At 40.7% G+C, this 22767-nt stretch overlaps 1 protein-coding gene across 1 annotated transcript; it reads right to left on the bottom strand.

The window, feature by feature from the left end:
* Nucleotides 1–10717: 10717 nt before the first annotated feature.
* LOC308409502 (junctional adhesion molecule-like) lies at nucleotides 10718–15209 on the bottom strand (the record flags this gene model as incomplete). The annotated part of the gene is made up of 4 exons (XM_080902300.1): nucleotides 10718–11568; nucleotides 11807–12151; nucleotides 14511–14729; nucleotides 15140–15209. 4 exons carry the CDS (start codon nucleotides 15207–15209, stop codon nucleotides 11216–11218), a joined length of 987 nt encoding a protein of 328 aa, XP_080758426.1. The 3' UTR covers nucleotides 10718–11215.
* Between the last annotated feature and the right edge of the window lie 7558 nt (nucleotides 15210–22767).

Raw genomic sequence — 22767 nt, 5'->3', positions numbered from 1 at the left:
TGACCCAGCGTTTTGAGTTTGAGTTTATTTTGTTCATTAGGTTATCTAAGTTCATTTGGTTATTAGACTCCTTGTGTTTTCTTCCCCTGTATTTAAGCTTCCCCTCACCCTTCGTGTTTCATGCTGCGTGTCTTATGTTATCAAGTTTGTATTATTATGCCTAAGTGTTTCTAGTTCTTATTATTTCCCCCTCGTGTTTCCAACTATGTTAAGTCTCCCCTGCTCTTCATGTGTTTCATGTCTGTGTCTTACATTGTGAAGTTCGGGTTGTCATGTCTACGTCTCATTATGTTTCCTGTTTTATTGTGAAGAGGTCTGGTGTTTCTGTGTTCATCGTGTTCAGCTAGACAGCGAGATAACGATGCTCCAATAACCAGACTTATTTTCCTTGTTGCGCTGATTTATTGAAGAATGGCCTCTGACCATTGCCTTCTCTTTGACCATCGTAAAACTGAAAATACAAAATACTGTATTAGCTAACTAACATTGTGAACTAGCTTGTTACACTCTTACTGCAAGCTAACAAGATAAAACTTTCAAATGTACAAATTATTGTGCCATTTTTACACAAAACAAAAGATAATAGTTATTTTATCGACATTCATACTTACAGACATATCTTGTCCAAGGCAACAACATTTTAAGGTCCGTATCAGCTTAGAACAATAACATTACGGTATCACTTTCCGCCATCTTTTATTTCTTCTTCACGTTCTCATTTTTTCCTTTCCCAAAGTAACCGAACCCATATTACAAAGCAGCCACTAGAGGGAGCTCTAGGGCAGCGTACAACTATAATATCCGATTTAAGTTATAAAAGGCAGAACAGGCTCCTTGTGCTTTAGTTTTCCCAGTTTAGTTTAGTTTATTTTGTATTGTTTTTCGTGTCCCACTCCACGCCAGCAATAAAGCTGTGTTTTTTGAGTTTACCTTTTGACTCTGTGAGTTTGCGTTTGGGTCCTACTCTTGCCTGCACACAGCCGTATTGTGACAGAAGGACGCAACACTGACAAAGAGAAACATGGGGCTTAAATACACTGAGGGATAACGAGGGGGAATGAGCCACAGGAGGAGAGCACAGCTGAGAGTAATTAAGCAGGACGAGGCAAGGGAAACAAAACTAGAAACATTAACATAGAACAGACTGTGAAAGTAAAACAGGAAACACACTGACGGAACTCTAGACATGTGAACTTGACAGACTGGGGGAGACAGAACATAGGGATCTGAAACATGGAACAGAAAGGCACAGTAGATCAACATGAACATAACAACGCCACAGGGGAAGAGTAAAACTGAACACGATGAACACAGAAACACCAGACCTCTTCACAATAAAACAGGAAACATAATGAGACGTAGACATGACAACCCGAACTTCACAATGTAAGACACAGACATGAAACACATGAAGAGCAGGGGAGACTTAACATAGTTGGAAACACGAGGGGGAAATAATAAGAACTAGAAACACTTAGGCATAATAATACAAACTTGATAACATAAGACACGCAGCATGAAACACGAAGGGTGAGGGGAAGCTTAAATACAGGGGAAGAAAACACAAGGAGTCTAATAACCAAATGAACTTAGATAACCTAATGAACAAAATAAACTCAAACTCAAAACGCTGGGTCAAAAGACCCAGGACCATGACAGTTGCCTGCCAGGTAAATGACGCTCCGCAACGTGGTGACGTCATTTGGGGCGATTGGAATCGATAAGGGAATCGTTTGGAAAAATGGCAAACAATTCCAAGGAATTGAAACAGTGGGAACCGGTTCTCAACAAGAACCGGTTTTTGATACCCATCCCTACTGATGATTTCTTGTGAACACTCCTTTAGTTTGATCCCAGTGACAGTATCAATCAACGCAGTGACAGTATCTTCCTCGCTGGCTCCTAACTCTTTATAGAGTAATCAGTGGTTTGCTGTCTCTCACCATCAAAACACTCCATAAATCCCACGATTGACTTCCTCATAAACCACTGAATCAGTTCCTTTCTAAATGAAGATTCGAACGTCACTGATCACCTTCCTCTGGCCATATGAATCAAGCCTTGACACAGTCCTTCTGAAGCAATGTGTTGTTTTTTCTGACACACACACCGGAGCCTCAGGTTCAAGTGGGCCATCACTATTGTTGGCCACATGTCGGCAAAGTTATGTGACATTAGTGATGTTTGTACTTTCTGCGTTAACTTGGTTTTAAAGCCTTGACTTTAAAATAGACACTGTTCAAAAGTTGATCTTAATCTTACAGAGAATATGATGATATTATGGATAATTAAAGTCAATCATATATTCACAAACACAACAAGCTGAAAGTCAGTGAATGCTGCTCGGTTTGCAGTCCTGAATATCACGGCACAAGCAGGATTCACTGCACTGTTAATGTTAGCTATGTTAAATTGCTGCCTCTGTTCGGTGGTGTCGAACCAAACGGACTTTAACGTGTGTTTGAACGAGCTGACGGTTCACTCATTAGGCTGAAAGATAGATGCTTTAATCACAGGAGTCACACATGCAGGGCTGTAGACAGGGGGGTTTGCTGTCCTTACAGACTGTGAGGGACCAAGCAGCCAAAGCAAAGAGGACACAGGCAAAAAAGTGTCTTTCAGACCTACCATTTATTAGCTCAAACATCAAAAGACATGAATGCTTTAAAAGCATCAACATCAGCTTTTCTCTGACAGCATGGTGGGAGTTTCTAAAAATAACGGAGTCTTCATTAATCCCATGCAAACGTACACCTATCTGGAACAACCCTGACATATTACAAAACAATAATATGATTAATTTCCCAGAATGGAGTTGTAAAGGAATTAAATACTTAGAACATATATTAGAGGGAACAGAATTTATTCCATTTGACAGACTAGTTGCACATTATGGGATCAACAAGAAAAGATTTTTAGATTATCAACAAATTAAATCCATAATAAAAAAGAAATTTAACCTCAGTCAAGTTGAATTACAAACACCACCAAGTGCGGCACATTTCCTTACTCTTAAATCCCCCAAATTATTATCTAAAATATACAGAACACTTTCTAAATTAGATGAATCAATATCCCTTCCTATTGCAAAGTGGGAAGCAGATTTATCAGTCAGCTTAGACCAAAACTTCTGGTCTCAGATTTGCTTAAAAACCTTTAAATTGATTAAAAATCCCAGTCTGCAAATAATACAATACAAAATACTACATAGAGTGCACTATACAGGTCATCGGATGTTCAAGATGGGCTTTACGTCTACCAACAACTGCTCACACTGTCAAGACAATACACCAGACAATTACATTCACGCTCTTTGGTTCTGTCCACCAGTTCAGAAGTTTTGGCGCGAGATATGTGAAGACTTATCAAAGTGTCTGAAATGTAAAATTCCAACCTCCCCTTTAGTATGCTTGTTGGGCAAATTGGATGAGGTCACTACAGAAACTAATACAGTCTACATGGTTTTTACTGCCCTATGCATCGCCAAGAAAACAATCCTCATGAACTGGAAAAATAAATATAATCTTAATTCTAGCCAATATAGAAACCATCTAATAGATCACATTAGTCTCGATACAGCCTCTGCCACCACATTAGATCAATCCATCTGGGCTCCTTTGATCGGCTCCATCACCTAGCGGGGGTAGGGGTTCGTGGTTTGGTCCCGCCTTAGCTATTGTGGTTGATGTGGAGTTGGGACGGGCTTAGGGCACCTGGAGGACCCCTAGAGATGTTATCCCTGGAGGGCTTAACCCGGGGGTTGTGTTCATAACCTGGTTAGTGGCTCTGGTCGCTCTTAGAGGTTGTTCTCCTCGTGGCTGAGTGCAGCGAGGCTGGAGGATGGTTTCAGGCAAGTTTTTGACTGAATTGTTATTGGCACCATGTGTCCCTTAAATCTCACAAGAAAGCTCTGACTCCTGGCTGAAGACATGGAATGCTGTTATTTAAGGTGGGAAATCACAATGTGGGAAACAAAATAAAAACACACACACAACCAGAGAAATGAATAAGAAAGGCACGTGTTAGAGAAATGCCTTGTTTGAGAAAAAAGTTAAATTAACCCACCTACAAACGCACATACACGCAATGAAGAAACAGCTTACATTCATGAACACGTGAAGATTTTCCAGCAAGATTAAAACAGCAAAATTTAACATACACCTGTTGTTAAATGATAAAGTTTATCCACTACTAACAAATAAACTCTCTGGGTTGCAGGACAACAACTTAACTTCAAAAAAAAGACACTGGTCTGACCAACCAGTGATGACACAACAAATTTAGTGGTAAAAAGATTCAAATTGTGACATGTTTTCTGCTGATTGATTAATACAAGTGATTACTGAATGAAAGAAAATTCCTTTTTTGGGCTTTTAAACATGATCTTAAGAATTTTAACACCTGTGTTGTCCTGTCAACTTGGCGGTCATGAGTTGATTATATGGCGAGAAAAAACAAAAAAAGGGGGAGAGAAGGCTGACACAGGGCCTGGTCCCGTTGTTTCTCCCCTCTCTGAATAACACAGCCAACACAACATAATTTTCCTCTTCGTCTGTTTTTGTTTTGTTTTTTCTCTTTATGCTTGATTACAGGCTCCTTTGTCAACCTGGAAAGCCGAGGCTGACCTGGACTCCTGCTCTCCCCTCTACCATCTTTGCTCTCTCCTCTACCATCTTTGATGTGACCCTGACCAAATGCTACAGCAGCTGGACCCACAACAACAACCTGAAAACGTCAACACTGCTGCAGGAAAACGATCTCATGCAGCGGAGACGGAGAGCGTTAAATCCAAGGCCCGTTTCACTACACGGGGGAGATTTCCAGACAGCTTCAGCTGACAGAGCTGTGACGAGACGCCCATTAAGCCTGGAGGAAAAGTGAGGCCGAGCAACACAATGCTGACCTTAACAACTCTGCATTAAAACTGTGCAGGACAGTGACGGACCAACACGGACGTTCGGGCAGCAAAAAGGGCGTGCCAGAGACAGGAGGAGGTCAGGAGGCACCTTGGAATGAACAAAAGCACCAGGAGAAAATAAGCTGAAGGCACAGGTGTCGGGGCTCGGCCAGGAGCTGACCTCTGAGAAGAGCCGAACAGCAAAGCTGTAGAAGGCCGTGGAGCAAAGCAAGGGAAACATCAATGGACTTCATTCTGACTTGTACGGAGAAGACTCTGAGGTTTCTGCCCTCAGTAAGAGCTCAAGGCATCAGAGCAGGAACTGAACATGGCTCAGGAGGAGCTGGCTGATAATCGAACCCATCAGGCTTGGAGTCCTAGACACAGGACTTCGAATCAGGCCGGAGCTTGCTGGAGCAGGAGGTCGCCAAACCTGACGAAAAAGCTCCAACAGCAGGAGCAAGCCCTGAAGGAGCTACAGAAGCAAAAGGGTCAAGTTAAGGAGGAGCGGAACAAGGAGAAGATGCAGGATACTGGAGAAAAGGACTGCCTCAATTGGGGCCAGAACCAGTATGGACAGAACTTTGAGCAGCAGCACCAATGGATGCAAACAGACTGAAATGGAGGAGGGCAGGACCCCAGGGCACGCTTCTGGCCGTGGTTTACCCAGAACACCAGAACAGGAAAGTGATGAACACAAACACACACAAACACAGACATCTACCTGCACTGACTCAGAATGAAGAGAAACACACATATGAACATATGCACTCGTTGATTGAGTGAGAAATGACACACACATGTGCAAAAAATCGAAATGCTGATTCAATTCACTGAGAAGTGATTCACACACACACGCTGATGCAATGAAAAATACTTTACTAACAAATGCTGCACACATACATCCAAATACGGAGTCGGTTACAACAACAAGAAGCCATTGATTGTTTATTGGTTAAATGCAGTTCATGTCACCCAGAGGGCATTTGTGTAGATTTAGGGGACAAGGTCTAAAGCATTTGGGTAGTGAAAACAATGTCTGTGCGTGATGTCTGTTTATGGCTCAAGGCCTCGACTGAATTGTTTACTGTGCTTCACACAGCCTGATAAGGAGCAGTGGTACAGAGTGAAAATGATGAATTAACGGTGTCAAGTCGTACCTTCAGATCCTGCCTGTTTGGTCCAGTTTGTGTTTTCATGTTTGGTTTCTGTTTTTGTTTGGTGCCAGCAATAAAGCTGAGGTTTTCAGTTACATTTCCGTCTCAGAGTCCTGCACTTGGATCCAAATTCAAATTCAAATTTTATTGGTCACATACACAGTCATACACAGTACGATATGCAGTGAAATGCTTACACAACTGCTCGTGACCTAAAGAAAAAAGAAAAGGCTATGAATAAGATAGAAAATAAATATGAAAATTAAAAAGGGTCAATTTAACTAGAAAGGAATCAAATAAAATAAAATATAAAAATTTAAGTTAAAAATGAAATAACTGTACAACACAAATTAGAATGAAGGGTAAATTTAACTGGGAAAGAATAAGATAAAATATATAAATTAAAGTTGAAAATAAAATAACTGTACAACAAAATACACAATACACAGTATAGAAATATATACGAATGTATGAAGAAATATAAATATATATACAGTGGGGCAAAAAAGTATTTAGTCAGCCACCGATTGTGCAAGTTCCCCCACCTAAAACGATGACAGAGGTCAGTAATTTGCACCAGAGGTACACTTGAAGTAAGAGGTACACTTGCAATTGAAATTGCAGCGAACATGATTGACATGGTAGCACTGAATGCACATGTGCTGTATCAAGCATGCACCGGGACGAAGGAAAGACGGGTGGACTTCCTGGTGGAGCTTGCAAGATATATATATATATATATATATATATATATATATATATATATATATATATATATATATATATATATATATATATAAACTGCCCTAGAGCTCCCTCTAGTGGCTGCTTTGTGATATGGGTTTGATTACTTTAAGAAACAAACAGACAATAAAATTGTTATTCATTTGTTTATATTACAGTTATGACCATAACATAAAACGTTTTTTCTTATTTTTCAGTGTTAAATACATTTTTAAACTGTGATGCACTTAAATTTAAACATCCAGTTTAAACCCTTTTCATGGGCTTTGTTTGACACACAATTGCTTCTTTATTGGGTACAGCATTTTTACGTGCATGTGCACGTAAAATACAAAATAGTGATATCATCTATAAACATACTGTATGTAGGAGGTTTTAAACCTCTTGGCTACCATTCCTTTCTTTTTGCTGTTCTCCACCTGATCATAAAGGACCTTCTTCTTCATTGTTTTACACTTACATCATCTACTTCCACCGAATCACAGTCAGCAGCATGGAGCACGTGTTGGGTGGATGAACCTCTGCCCTGTCTGATTACAGTTTGTACACACACTGCCTCCTGTGGACTCTTATCTTTCTTTAACCTTTAAAGTCTGACAGTTTCTAAAAGAGAGTAAATCTGCTGCTTCAGTTTAAACACTTCACTCATATATTAGCAGCAGGAAGATTAATCATCTAAAGTTCAGTGTGTGACGATTTTGTCTTCTTCTGTTTTATAAACACTACACACGACCGTTAAATGTGCTGATTTCTAACAAAATGTGTTTTTAAATGTTTTAATGTAAATCTTATCCTGGTTTCCTGCATTTAGCTCTTTGTTCTCTGTGACCATCAGAGTGAAGTCAAAATCAGCCTCAGACGGTCTCCTGGTTTATAACTAAAACTGTTTTAGACACAGAAGTGAAGCCTAAGAGACGCCATCAGTTTATTTACAACATTTATTTAAACAGGAAGAGATCTGTCAGCGTGACGAGATTAGGCTTAAAACTTTCCTTTTTGCTAAAGCATACAGTTAGGGCTGGACCAGGTGACCCTTAATCCTCCCTTATGCTACGTTCACACTGCAGGTCTTAATGCTCAATTCCAATTTTTTGATCAAATCCAATTTTTTTGTCTGCTTGTTCACGCTACAAATAAAATGTGACAGCAAACGCGCTCTAGTGTGAACGCTCAAAGCGGCCCCGGCTGACGTGGCTTGAAGCTGGACGGGCGACTCGGGCCCTCCAGCAGACGTGGCTTGAAGCTGGACGGGCGACTCGGGCCCTCCAGCAGACGTGGCATGAAGCTGGACGGGTGACTCGGGCCCTCCAGCTAACAAGACTTGAGGCTGGACGGGCGACTCGGGCCCTCCAGCTAACAAGACTTGAGGCTGGCTGGGTTCTCCCGAACCCCCAGCAGACGAGACCTGACGCTGGACGGGCCCCTCAGGCCCTCCAGCCGATGAGGCCGGACGCTGGCTGGGTTCACCTGAATCCCCAGCTGACAACACTTGAGGCTGGATGGGCTCCTTGGGCCCTCCAGCTGGAGCAGATGCAGGACCAGAGGCAATCGGCACCCCTGGCTGAGGGTGAAGATGAGTGGCTGACTGAGCAGATGACAACGCTAATGAATCCTCCACTAACTGAGCTACTGACTGGGTTATGGACTGTAACAAAGCTTGCAGAATATCCGATTGTGGTAGCGACTGAGTTATGGATAGCGGGGGTGAAGACTGAGCTATGGGTGACTGAACTTGAGGTGAAAGTGGTGGTGGTGGTGGAGTTGGTTATTGGGCGGCTAACGGGGCTACAGGCGGCTGCTGAGCAGGAAACACTGGACACTGAGCTACAGGTTGCTGCTGAGCAGGAAACACTGGACACTGGGCTACAGGCAGCTGCTGAGCAGGAAACACTGGACACTGGGCTACAGGCAGCTGCTGAGCAGGAAACACTGGACATTGGGCTACAGGCGGCTGCTGAGCAGGAAACACTGGAGACTGAGCTGAGGGTGGCTGCTGATCAGAAAACACTGGAGACTGAGCTGAGGGTGGCTGCTGATCAGAAAACACTGGAGACTGAGCTGAGGGTGGCTGCTGATCAGAAAACACTGGAGACTGAGCTGAGGGTGGCTGCTGATCAGCTAACTGAGCTGAGGGTGGCTGCTGATCAGCTAGCTGAGCTGAGGGTGGCTGCTGATCAGCTAGCTGAGCTGAGGGTGGCTGCTGATCAGCTAACTGAGCTGAAGGTGTGGAAATGAAAACTGCACCAGTCCGTACTACAGGAGAGAATGGAAGTGTGGTTGGGTGATGACGGTGAGGGTTGCATTTGTTCTTCAAGGATGGATCAAACAATTTAGCGATAAACCTTGGCAAAAAATGCTGCTGTCGTTGAGAGTACCAAGTGGCGAGGGCCTCCAGGAGAACTACTGAATCCTCTTTCCCTGGGCCGCCCATGCCAAACAGTTCAAAACTTAGCCTCACTCTTAGAGCTGTTATTATTTGTTTGAGTCCATTTATATTTAGAAAACTGACAGTGGAGGCAGTGGATGACAAAAAATTATCAAAAAATACTACCTCCAGCTGCCTCTTGTAGGGGCTCGCGGCGTGGACTACCCTCCAACAGTAATCCCAAAGGAGCGCGAGATTCTCTCCCTCAGAGGCGAAGTGTGAGTCCGCTGGATCCATTACTGGTCGCGTCGTTCTATCAGGGCTCTGTGTGCGGGGAGGTGGAGAGGAAGGTTTTATCATGGCACACATCTGTTTACATGGAAGGAAACTCCTCATGTGATGCGACATTTAGCAATTTGCAAATGTGCAGCACATCAGAAGGATGACTCTGAAATTACAAAGGGAAACAATTTTGCTGACAAAGCTGCAAAAGCAGCAGCTATAGCAACCACAGTCTTACTAACAACTCGTGAAATTCACACTATTCCACTGTCTGTACTGCAGGACGATTAAAAAGCAGCATCGCCAAAAGAACAAAAACAATGGCTAAAACACGGAGCAGTACTAGACACTGATGACATAGTCTCACTAATCCACTCACATCCCACAGATTTCATCAAAGATTGTTTGTTAGGTAGGAGATGGAGCCTCAACTCAAGAGCAGCTTTAGAGCTACAAAACCACTGGAGGTCAGGAAAGACTCTTAAACAACAGGAAACTCTTCCAGGAAACCAGATAAGCAGAACTCAATGCAGCACTAACAGAAAATCAAACAACTTAAGTCAATTAAGTCACAAACCCAAAATACACACATAAACCTAAAGGACTCTTGAATGGGAGCACAGAACTAAAGGCATAAAGTACCATGACAGCAACTCACATCAGGAATAAGAAAATAAAGACCCATAAACACTAAGAAATAACTGAATAGTTATTTTTTAAAAAACAAAAAAACAAAAATGATCCAAGCTATAAAAACAGGAGTTTCCTGGACAATTAATGTATCAGATCTGAGGACGTCGATTATAGCTGCTGGAATGTTTTGTTTATATGATCTTTATCTTTGCGGATGCTTGGAACCTTATTTAAGGTCTCTGGGCAAATTTAGGTGCTTTACTTTTTCCTGTTGTCGCGGTAACTGATAAACTGCTGGGATGGTTTGGAAGAGTTGAGGCAAGTTTGACCACATGTGATGTTTGTTGTTATATTATGAAAAATCACACAGTACTGTGCAAAAGACTTGAATCACCCAAACTTCTTTGTCTCTTTGGAATCAAATTTGAATTTCACAAAAAAATAATTAAATTCTCAATAAAAACCTCAATGTCAATCATTTAGTTGTAGCTGAACCATGAGCCATCAGGCAAATCTCCATTAGCAAGTTATGGTGGATCACCCCGTGCGTGGGGCTGCACAGCATCAACACGTTAGTGCAGTTAGCTCGTTAACGTTGTTAGCTACATAAAACGTTGTCACTGTGCAGGTGACCGGTGGTAACTCACTAACAGAGATTTGCTGTGTTAATGCTGTTATGGCATTAATGTCATTTTAAAGAGATTAACGCTGACAGCACTAATTCATACATGTTTGTAACACAGTTTTACTTTGTGTTCATGAACATTCTGAAGACTGTAGTTCAGAGTCACTGGCAGGCAGCACAGGAAAGTTCATTTCTGTGTGTCTTCAGATCATTTGACCCACAGTTCTGCTGTGAGGTTTAAAGATGATGATCAGCATGTTCTTCACTTTTGGTGTCAACACAGAGTTTGGATCAGCAGCAGGAGACTCAGAGTTCAGCTCTTGAACCCTCTGAGATATTTCATATCCTCCCTGGTGAATTTGATGTGTTGGTCCACAAAGTTCATGTGATCAGTGGTACATCCTGAGATTTGACTTTCACCCAGGTGTCATCCACATACCTGAACTAATAACTTGGTGATGGTCCAGGGTTGGATAACAAAGCTCTTTTTTCCATGTTGGGGAAACCTACAGTCAGCTGAGACTGAAGAAGTCACTTGGATGAGACCAGATGAACAGAACCTTTGACCTTTTTTGACTCTGCTTCTGTTGTTTTTTGGGGGATTCTTTTGTTTTTGTTTTTTTAGATGAGAAAAAAATACTACCAGCAGCAACAAGAAGCAGAGGTAAAGCTTGCAGTGCAATAGATTCATCCTTCTCCCCTTCACCCTTCCTGCCATTTTCTGTTTTAACTTCAGGTTTCTTCCTTTCATCATTCTTCCCTTCTTCCTTTTTCACTTCTTCCTTCTTCCCTTCTTCCTTCTTCCCTCCATCCTTCTTCCCTCCATCCTTCTTCCCTCCATCCTGTTTGTCTCCTCCTGGCTGACCTGCAGGTGAGAAACAGGTGTGAGGTGTCAGCTGTCAGGTAGGTGATGAGTGAAGAACAGAACAGAATCCATTTCCTCTTCAAACTGCTGTCAGACATTATCTACTGCACTCTGATCACATCACTCAGACCAGCTGCTTTCTACAAAATCTCATCAACAACATCTTTAGAAACAAACATCAACAACCAGGAAGCAGCTTCACCTCTGATCACAGACACACTCAACTCTACTCACTCACCTGGAGGAACAACATGAAGGTGGATGATGCTGATTGGTTCCGTGCTGATGTCTCTCCTCCTGCGCTTTGTTCCACTAACAACACGACACTCATATGTTCCAGCATCATTAATCGTCACATCCTTCAGAATCAAAGACACGTCTCCATCCTTCATCTGTCTGTCCTGCAGATCCACCCGGTTCTTAAAAGATGGATGCTGATTGGCTGAAATAAACTGACCATCCTGGTACAAAATCACATATTGTGGCACCAGGTCAGCTCTGCTCCACTTCACAATGTTGCTGTTTGGAGCTCGACATGTCAGAGTGATGTCCTGTCCAGACTCAGCTGTGATGATCTTTGGGTCTAAAAGAGGAAACAACAGAGAGCAGAGAGGTTAAAGGGTTTGTGTGTAATTAGTAATTAGTAATTAATTACTGATTACTTCTCCAAAAAGTAATCACATAACTTTACTGACGACTTATTTTCAAAAGTAATTAGTAACTTAGTTACTTTTAAAAAACATGATACACAATCTGAATAGATAATAAAGCAATAGACCTTTAGTCCAATTATATTTTTATGCATAATCCATTATATAAAATGTAATTACATTTTTTCAAAAGTCTCTTTTTAAAATTTGTTTCATTAGTTTTAATCTTTTAACTTTATGCATCAAGCACAAATTAAATTGGCTGAAAAGGAAGCGCTGTGAGTTCTGTGCCCCTAGAGACAACAAAACAAGCCTAAGATGCTGCAAATATGTTTGCAAGGCCCACCTCTCCTGAGTATCACATACCAGTCATGTGCATGAATACACATGCACACACAAACATACACATGCCCACACACAGAAACACACACAGACAAACACACACAAGCACACTCACACATACACACTAGGCTTCATGTTGAGTTTGGTCTTTGGTTTTCAGTTTATTTTTTACATTAAATGTTCATTTTGTAATTCATTTTCAGTGCCTGTTTGTATTTTCACTGCAGTTATTTAATGTCTATTTATTCATGTTAAACACTGCTTTGAGACACAGCTAAAGAAAGTTGAATAAAAATGGTGAGAAATGTTCTTTGTGATAACTTAAGAGCAGTTAACAAGGACCAGTCAATTTCGACCGGGAACACTAAAGTAAGGGGATGGGGGATGCAGAAAACCAGAGGGTTTTAAACATCTTCCAGGCTCTGACCTCAGAGGGACAAGAAAGGAAATCTTCTTCTGGTCAGCGATTTCCAGTTTTATTTCAAGTCTCACTAATTCAGTCAAGTTTTCATCAAAGATTGTTTGGTAGGTAGGAGATGGAGCCTAAATGCAAGATTCAGTAGAAAAAACATAAACCCAAGAGCAGCTTTAAAGCTGAAATCTCAAAGTACAAAACTACTGCAGATCAAAGAATCTTAAACAACAGGAAACTCTTCCAGGAAACCAGATAAGCAGAAGGCAATGCAGCTCAAACAGAAAACCAAACATCTCAAAATGAAATTTAAGTCATGAACCCAAAAAACACACATAAACCTAAAGAACTCTTGAATGGAAGCGCACAACTAAGAGCATAAAATACCATGACAGGAACTCACATCAGGAATAAGAAAATAAAGACACATAAACACTAAGAAATAACTGAAAGCAAAATGTCAAGAAAGAATTAACAAACAAAAAAAGAAACACGATCCACGCTACAAAAACTGGAGTTTCCTGGAACATTTAATGCATCAGATCTGAGGATGTAGGAATTTTTTGTTTATATGATGTTTGTCTTTCCGGATGGGTGGAACCTTAATTAAGTAATTTTCTTCTTCCTGTTGTCGTGGTAACTGATAAACTGCTAGGATGGTTTGGAAGTACTGAGGGGTTTTTTTGCTTTGCAGACATTTTGACCGCATGTGATGCCTGTTTTTATGAAAAATTACACAGTACTGTGCAAAAGTCTTGAGCCACCCCTAACTTCTTTGTCTCCTTGGAATCAAATCACAACAGTTTTTTCTTTTCAAATTAAAATCTTAAGAAACAGCAGAAGCTTTCTGAAGCTTCTCTTTGGATACTGGCTGCTTCTTCACTCAGTTTCAGTCCTTGTAGCTGACAGAGGAATTTGTTTCAAATATAAAAATACTCCAAACTCAAAGGATCAAGCATCTTTAGACACTTTAATGCTAGCAGCCTGTCACTAAAACACAGTTCTTCTTTTTTTGGTTGAATCTATGAAAAATGTCAAAGATAACAAAATTTAACAGTCACAATTGTGTTGTTCAATGATTTGTGCACAACAACAACAATGGGACCTCTCTCATCCATCAGTCATCATGTGGACATTTTTCTGACACACTTTGAAGCTGATGGACGTTTTGTGTCTGCACTAAGTACGTTTTCACCAGCTATGGCACCGGCAGGATTCACTTTCACAGACTCACAACCACCAGCTTCACCCCTCTCCTGCCCCTCCAGCTGTAGACTTTAACATTGAGTTTCCCCACACATGTTTACAGGCGAGTTAGAGAGCAAGAGAAGAAGAGACGGATTCATAAATGTCTTTGTTTCTGCTCTAACCAAACAATGCTGCTCTACAACTCTAGACTACCAGCCACAAAGACAACAGCTGGAGAAACATCTGCCTACCTCTGACATCCACCAGCTCATCCATACAACAAACAAACATCAACAACCAGGAAGCAGCTTCACCTCTGATCACACACACACAAAACTCTACTCACTCACCTGGAGGAACAACATGAAGGTGGATGATGCTGATTGGTTCCGTACTGATGCCTCTCCTCCTGCGTTTTGTTCCACTAACAACACGACACTCGTATGTTCCACTATCAGCAGTGTTCACATCCTTCAGAATCAAAGACGCGTCTCCATCCTTCATCTGCCTGTCCTGCAGATCCACCCGGTTCTTAAAAGATGGATGCTGGTACTCTGGAACAAACTGTCCTTTTTCGTAAAAAAGCACATATTCATCTTTCAGGTCTTCTCTGCTCCAAACTATAACTATGATCTTCTTGTTTGGAGCTCGACATGTCAGAGTGACGTTCTGTCCAGACTCAGCTGTGATGTTTTTCTCGTCTGAAAGAGGAAACAACACAGATCAGATACGTCGAAGGTCAAAGTACAATTATGATCAGAATGATTGACTTTAAATATTTTGTTTATTTCCTTTGACATTTAAGTTTTTAGTCATGTTGGATTTAATGAACCTCTGAACATCCAGCAGGTCACCAGTGACCCACTGAGGGGGAATTTTAGCCTCATGCTAAACATGCAAAGTGTATTACCATGTAAACAGGCTGATACTCTTCAGTTATTTACCTCCGAGATAAACACGTTCTAACAGTTAATCTCACCTGCAGAGACGAACACGAGGACGCTGAAAAACAGCAAAATGGAGCAGAGTGACGCAGTTCCAGCAGACATGTCTGTGTTTCTGTATTACAGTGGTGGGCTGGAACAGACAGTGGTGGGCTGGAACAGACAGTGGTGGGCTGGACCAGTGTCCTCCAATGCAAACGTATAAATGAAGAAAACTGGAGAGCAGCCAGTCTTTAAATAATGATGCCAAAATATTTGTACCTAAGAGGTCAAAATCAGGACTCTTATTTTCTTAAATTAATGAGGAATTATCTGGTTTTGTGGCTGAAACATATTTAATAACAGTCATTTGGTTTTGGACATGACTGATTATAACAAATATACACTGGTTAAAAGCTTTAGTGTCATTCAAGGTTGTTCAGCACTTTGGATTCAGAAATTATTTTCTATTATTTTAAGAATCATCAGCTCTTTATAGAAAGCTGAGATGATAACTTAAGTTGGTGCAAGTAGATTAGACAAAGCTTTTTAGACAAAACATTTTGAGTGCTCAGAGCAGAAAAGGGCTATTTAAGAACCAGTCCATTTACCATTTTCTTCAAGCTGTTTTTTTCCCCTTTTGTGTCACAAACATAGTAAAGAATATTTAAAAAAGCATAATTTCATGACATCCCTGCATTAGGTAAATCAAATGATCACACCTGATATGTGCCTTTAATTAATTTAACACAGCTTTAATGCTGGCACGGCAGAACACAGGAAATACAAAACTAAACTGGGGAAAAGTAAACTAACACTCGCAGGTAGACACAGGAAGATCCACACAACATGAGGGAGAACGTGACACAGAACTGAGGGAGACGCAGACATAAATACACAGAGGGTTAACGAGGGAAGTGGGAGCACACGGGGAACACAGGTGACACTGATAATAATCACGGGACATGGCAGGAGTGAACACAACACTGACGGTAGAGGTGAAACAGGAAGTACAGAGGTTCAGACAGGAGGAGAGAGAGCACGGGGAGAACACCAACATAACGGGCAGGGGAGACACGGAATAAACACGAAAGGGGACGAGGGCTCATGAATACACAGAGGGGCACACAGGGGGTGAGAGTCACAAAGGGAAAGCACTCAGGGAACAACACAACAGGGCAACTCAGGAAACAGAGCCTAAACAGGGAACAAAATACAAACATACAAGAAAACTAAGAACACTGGGCCAACATGGCCCAGGACCATGACAGTCTGAGCTCTAACCCTGGCTGCCAAATGTCCCCCTGAGGCCTTTGTGCCTTTTACCACCAGACTAAGTTTGTAGTCCTATCTACTAATATTATTTTATTTTTTATTATAGCACAAGGTTCAGTTAGGTTACTACTTTGACTTCCTCAATTTGAGCACATTTCTGACCCGATACTTTATCAAGCTTTTACTCGAGTGTTTTTGACACTAGCAGCTGTACTTCTACGTAAGTAAAAATTGCCTGCAATTTTGCCACCTCAGTTGCCACTTTTCTGGAGTTTGTATACTTTTTATATTGAAACGTTCAACGTTTTACGTGTTATCCTTGATCACAGTTCTAAACAAGTTAACTTTCTTCACTTCAAAGTAACCCAAAAAAGAAACTATATGTCCAGTTCTCTTTACTCCAAACCTGGTTTAAGGCTATGCTGTTGTTGTGATATGGCCATACAAATAATATTAAGTTTAATTAATATTTAAAAAAAATGGCTGCTTCATGGCTACCGGTTCAGAGAATTTGCAGACTTTTATGGAAACTGTCACAATGTAACACTCTCACTGTCAAAACAGGGTTGATCCATGTTTCTATTAACACTGATTCATATATCAACAGCTCTGAAAATCCTTTTTTTTTTTTAAAGTAAAGCAGAACAGGATCTCTGTATCTCTAAAAATCCCAACAAAGGGCTGCTAGTTTCCTAGTGGCATTTTCTCATTTAAACCATGGTGACTTAAAAGTTTAGCAGCAAGACACTTGTTTCGTTTGTTCCATCAAACATTTCTTTCAGCTATCTGTGTTTATCAGAGCGATATGTGACTCATTTTTATTGAATCACCAGAAAGTACACAAATACAAGATTAAATATTTTATTTATTTACCAAAGATAGATAATTACACATTGATACAATGAACAAGGTGTCTATGAAAATTACACATGGTGTAAGAAAAACATTATAACATACAAATAAGTGTTTTAAGATAATCTGACATACTTTAAAAGCATAAGAATAAAAGTTTAAAAAAAAAAATCATGTTCTTTGATGATCACATTACATGTATCACATTTTTAAAGCATAACGTAGGGTGTTCACAAAAACAGTTTTATGATTACTTTTTCCACAGTGCTTGTATGCCTCTTGCAAAACGATGTACTTTTCACCATAAGACATAATAACTCACGATTATCTAAGACCAGCCATGAAATGTCCATCGCTTCATTACAATCATTTGTCTCCGCTGCTGCCCTCAGATCCAGTCTTCTGTACTGTGGGGTAAAATTGCTTTTTTGGTGGTTCATAAAAAAGATCTCAAAAAGCAATGTTGGTGAGGGGACCAGAAACACTGGGTTGCAGAGCAGCTGGTAAGGACTTGTATATTTCTGGAGAGTCTGCAAAAGCTGTCTTCCTCGTGCTCCTGATTGGATAAGGGAGCCCGGCTCTGATATCTCACTGGTGGCAGCTAAAGGTAGGCATGCCTTGGAGGCGGAGTTGGTCTCGGGCGCAATCTTTCAAACGAGCCTCACGGCATTTCAGGCAACCTCAGGCCGGAAACAACATCCGGTCACTCGCGGTCAAAATCCACGCAGAGCTGGTGTTTCGCAGGGATCAGGTTAACACATCTGGGTCTAAAAATATAAAGAAAAACAAAAAGACTTTTAAAACACGCAAACTAGCAAAATATCAAAGGAGCATAACATAACAATAACAAGATGATATGAGATACCTGATGAGGCCATGATAGGTGATGTAGACATGTAATGTATAAACTTTTACGGGAGTTAAAAGTCGAGCTTATATATATTTTAAAGTGTATTGTACGTGGGATAGGCTCCAGCGCACCGCGCGAGCCTGAAAAAAGGATAAGCGGAAGCGAATGGATGGACGGATGGTGTATTGTACGTGTTACAAACCATTGTGATATTTTTTTTAAATGAAAGGATTGAGAGAATGGTAAAAAGGAAAATGCAAACATGTAGTTAGAGAGGAAGATTAACACTTACCGAATGATATGCGGATAAGGAAAGAGACGCAAGTTGCTGTTGAGATCGGCCGCTTCCTATGCGAACTCGCAAGCAGTCTGAGCGGCGCCAGTTGTTGATATGGCTGAAGGCAGGGGTCTTCTGGGAGCACGGCGGCAGTCTTAACCTGAGCGGGAGATCATAAAAATCGGACCTACAGCCGATTGGCTAACCGGGGTGCGAAGGGAGCCGTGCCATTGTTATGTGATTGGCAGGGGGGCGACATTAGGCGGAGTTGGTCTCCGGCGGAAATTTTCAAACGAGGTAAGCAGCATTCGGGAGCTGAGCGGGAGCGAACAAGCAGGACAAATTGTGCTCTGGAAGCGGTTGCGGGTCGGTGCGATTAAGAGCGAGGTAGAACTTAGACTCTGCGTAGAATTTTAGAGGTAGCTAGTAAGAGGGATGGTTTTGAAGAAAAAAGACTAAGGATTTTTCCCCTGATTTTGAATATAAGGTTTTGGGAATAGAGGGGGTACCAACAAGTTATTCTAGGGTTTTGGAGAAAACGCGGAGGGATTTTTAAGGAGTTTTCCCTGCGTAAGGAGGATTAGGGTTAGGGGATTGGCGAGAGTTTTTTTCTGACTGAGTTTTATTCTAAATCTACAAATGCATATAAATCGAAATAAAGTTTTGCCCCAAGGCATGCAGCCTGTATTTCCGGCCATACTGAATGTTACAAAAGCACAAGTTTAACTAAACAATTTTAATATGGTTTAACAGATTTTTAAACACATAAGCACGGAGCCTCGAGAGAGCACGGTCCGGAGACACGGGCGCGCCCAGACACACAGCACGAGCCGTTTATTGTGGCTAGCAAATTAACTGCAAACAAAAGGCAAAACTAACAATACACTAAACTGGTTGAGCTAAATTAAATAAAAACCTACAACAGGAACATGGACCAGACATAAGAAAACTTGACCTCTTGGCCTAGAAACAACGCAGACGATCTGACAATGACACACTGAAAACAAAGGACTTAAATACACAGGAGGTGATTAGGGGAAGTGGGAACACATGGGGGAACAGCTGACTGACATGAGGCTAATGACAGGACAGGAAAACGGAGCTTTTCCGTTTTCGTTTTAAAAAATAATCCCGTCCACACATAAAGGCAGAAATGAAGGAAAACGCTGCTATGAACATGTCAAAGCAACAGGTGGCGATATATTCCTAACTGTGCAGAAATGTTGGCCAATCAGAAGTCTAGATGCCTCGGTGGGAAAGAGTAAACAAAGCTGGGGCATAGAAGCAGAACCGAGTCGTATGTGGGGAGGGACAGTAACTGTGTGTGTATGTAAGCATTTAAACACTGCAGAGAGTAGAATTAACAGTAACAGTATTGTAGAAATTCATTTCACCAAAACAATAACGTGGCGCACAGTGTGACGTCAAAAAATGCGCACATCTTTGACGCATTTTCTCCGTTTTTCTCGTCCACACGTAAATGCAAAAACGGAGTTTTAGAAGATATCCATCCATCCAGTTTTTAGAAAGCTTCGTTTTCAGTGACTAAAAACGCCGTTTACATGTGGACGAAAGGTGCAAACGCATAGAAAAATCTGCGTTTTCAAAAATACCCGGGTACGTGTGCACGTAGCCTAAATACAATGAACAAAAAACCCACAACTCCTTCAAAATAAAACAGGAAACACGAGACACAGACATGACAATACAAACTTGATAACATAAGACATGCAGCATGAACCACAAAGGGTGAGGGAATACAGGGGCAGAAAACACAAGGAGTCTAATAACCAAATGAACTTTGCTAATCTAACGAACTTAAACATAAACAACATCCAAATAAACTAAAACTTAAAACGCTGGGTCAACAGAAACGGGAACCTGACAAAATATAGTCTATAATTTATTTTTTTTCTGTACCCCACATAATTAAACATTCAAGTTGAAACTTGAATGTTGCATCCATGGAACATTCAAGAAATGTGAAACTGCTATCAAATAAGGGGTGCTATGTTAATATGTAACTTGACCTGTTAAGGTGTTTTTTGATGGAAATAGCTTTTGATTTCAGCAAAAATTGATCTATTAATACTGCAAATTAAACAAATGACCATTTTCAATTCTCTACAACCTATAAAATGTTTTGAAACCCTGTGCTTATTAATTTGGAGCAGTGCATACTAAGTTTTTTTTATTTTTGAAAAACACTGTTTTTATTGTGCGGTTTGTTCAGTAACATTTAAATTATACTCGAATGGTTGATGACTCAAAAATTATGCTGACTGAATCGACTTTTTAGGAAAATCACAGAAAAATATAATTTGCATAATAATTTGGAACACAGTGTAGATTTTTGCTTTGTATGTCTAACCAGACCTTAACAAAAAAAATATTTGTAACTTGTGTAAATAATTGTTTGTTTTTTTTACAAACACGCAAATTCTAGTCTACAGATGCACAAGCATAAAATTTTCAGATATTTTGGTTTACAAGGTTACAAAACTCAGTTCACAACTTTACAAGTACAAAATATTCATGAGCACAGTTTGAGCCCATCCACACATTACACTTCTTTGTCACAGCTGGATTACAGATGTTAAATCCACACAGACTCTGTCTAACCTTGTATCACTTTCACACACATTATTATTAATATATAACCTTCACTTTCTCACAGTAAATCTCACCTGCAGAGACAAACACAAAGACGCTGAAAAACAGGAAATTGTAGCAGAGTGACGAAGTTCCAGCAGACATTTCTGTTTCTGTTTTAAAATCAGAATCTGAGATTCAGAAGAGACTATATGAGATGAACTCTGAGGTTCAGATAAAGCTGAAAGTCCCTGAGTGAGAGAGCAGGTCTGTAACGCCACACTTATGAGTTAGAGAGAGAGATAGAGATGGTGGGCTGGACCGGAGTCCTCCAATGGAAACGCAGAAATGGTTCTGCATTAGGTTAACATTAGGACTGACGTATATTAAATTATATATTAAATTATATTGAATTAATGAGGAACAATCTGGATTCATGGCAGAAACATATTTAATAACAGTCATTTGGTTGGATATGACTGATTATAATACACTGGATGAAAGCTTTATTGTCATTCATTTATTGTTCACCAATTTGGATTTGGAAATTATTTTATATTATTTTTAAGTCATCGGTATATATACTATATATAAAGCTGAGAAGATAATTGAAGCTAGCGCATGGAGATTAGACAAAGCTTTTCTTCAAGCCTGTTTTTTTTTCCTGTGTCTCACAAATTATGGCAATGAATATTAATAGAAAAGAGTAATTACAGGGCATCACTGCTTTAGGTAAATCATTTAAATTATCACAACTGACACGTGTGTTTGTGTCATCCATCTTAGATGATTGTAATGGCTTTTTTTTGTTTTCTTTTTTAAACGGGATTAGAAAAAAATCTCAGTTTCACACCTCTGAGTTGAAAGCAACCTTCCTCCGCCCCTCATACTGGTACAGTAACCCCACCACTTTTTTCCCCAGCATCTTCTAGAATGACATCCTACCTTGGTCAAACTGAAGCTCCTCTGCTGCCACCTGTTGGATTTTTACATAGTTTACATATAGTACCTCACACAGGAAACCTTTCTTACACACACACTTTTTTAGAGAGAGAAGAAAATAAAATAAAAACTGCTTTTGGAGGAGGAGAACATATTTGAATATTTTTGTTAATTTTTTCCAAAAGATCAACAATGTCTGATAACTCATCTCAGCCTCCAATAATACATCATCATAGATATTTGATTCCATTTTTGTGATCATCTGGATTCATTCTTTGGTCATAAGGTGAGCAGGACTCACTAAAGTGATGCTGTGCCTCTTCAATAAATACAGTGTCTGCAGTTCAGCAGAGAGGAAGTGTTTGTTTCTGTTTACTGGAACAACTGCATTAACCACTAAGATGTGGTGAGACAGATATGTAGACTCCAAAGTTCCTTTGGTTTACTTAAGTCTATTTTGTCTATGTCTGTGAAGGTTCTCAGTCATCCAGGTCATCGTAGTCTAAGGAGCTTAGAAAAAAAAAGCATCAGGACTTCTTTAAGTTGCTTGAAGACGTTTCACCTCTCATCCGAGAAGCTTCTTCAGTTCTAAGGTCAAATGGTGGAGAGTCCCAGATTTAAACCCAGTGGGAGTTTCCCCCCAAAGAGGGACAATGAACCCCCTATTGAACCTCTACCTAATCACATGAGCCAAGGTGAGAAAATGGGTGTAGCTCACAATCAGCCAGGGTTTCGGGTGAGCTCATTGTGAAACCTGGCCCCACCCTACCATGTGATGTCCTGATGTCAGATGGCCCAGGATGTGAGTGGGTGTTAAGGCGTCTGGGGAGGAATTTCAAAACTGGATTATAGATGGCAGACAGTTGGTGTCGTAAACCACCGCCTCTGATCAAAGA

The sequence above is a fragment of the Rhamphochromis sp. 'chilingali' genome, assembly GCF_963969265.1.
Source record: "Rhamphochromis sp. 'chilingali' genome assembly, chromosome: 1".
Classification (NCBI taxonomy): Eukaryota; Metazoa; Chordata; class Actinopteri; order Cichliformes; family Cichlidae; genus Rhamphochromis; species Rhamphochromis sp. 'chilingali'.
This window is presented reverse-complemented; position numbering and strand designations above follow the sequence as displayed.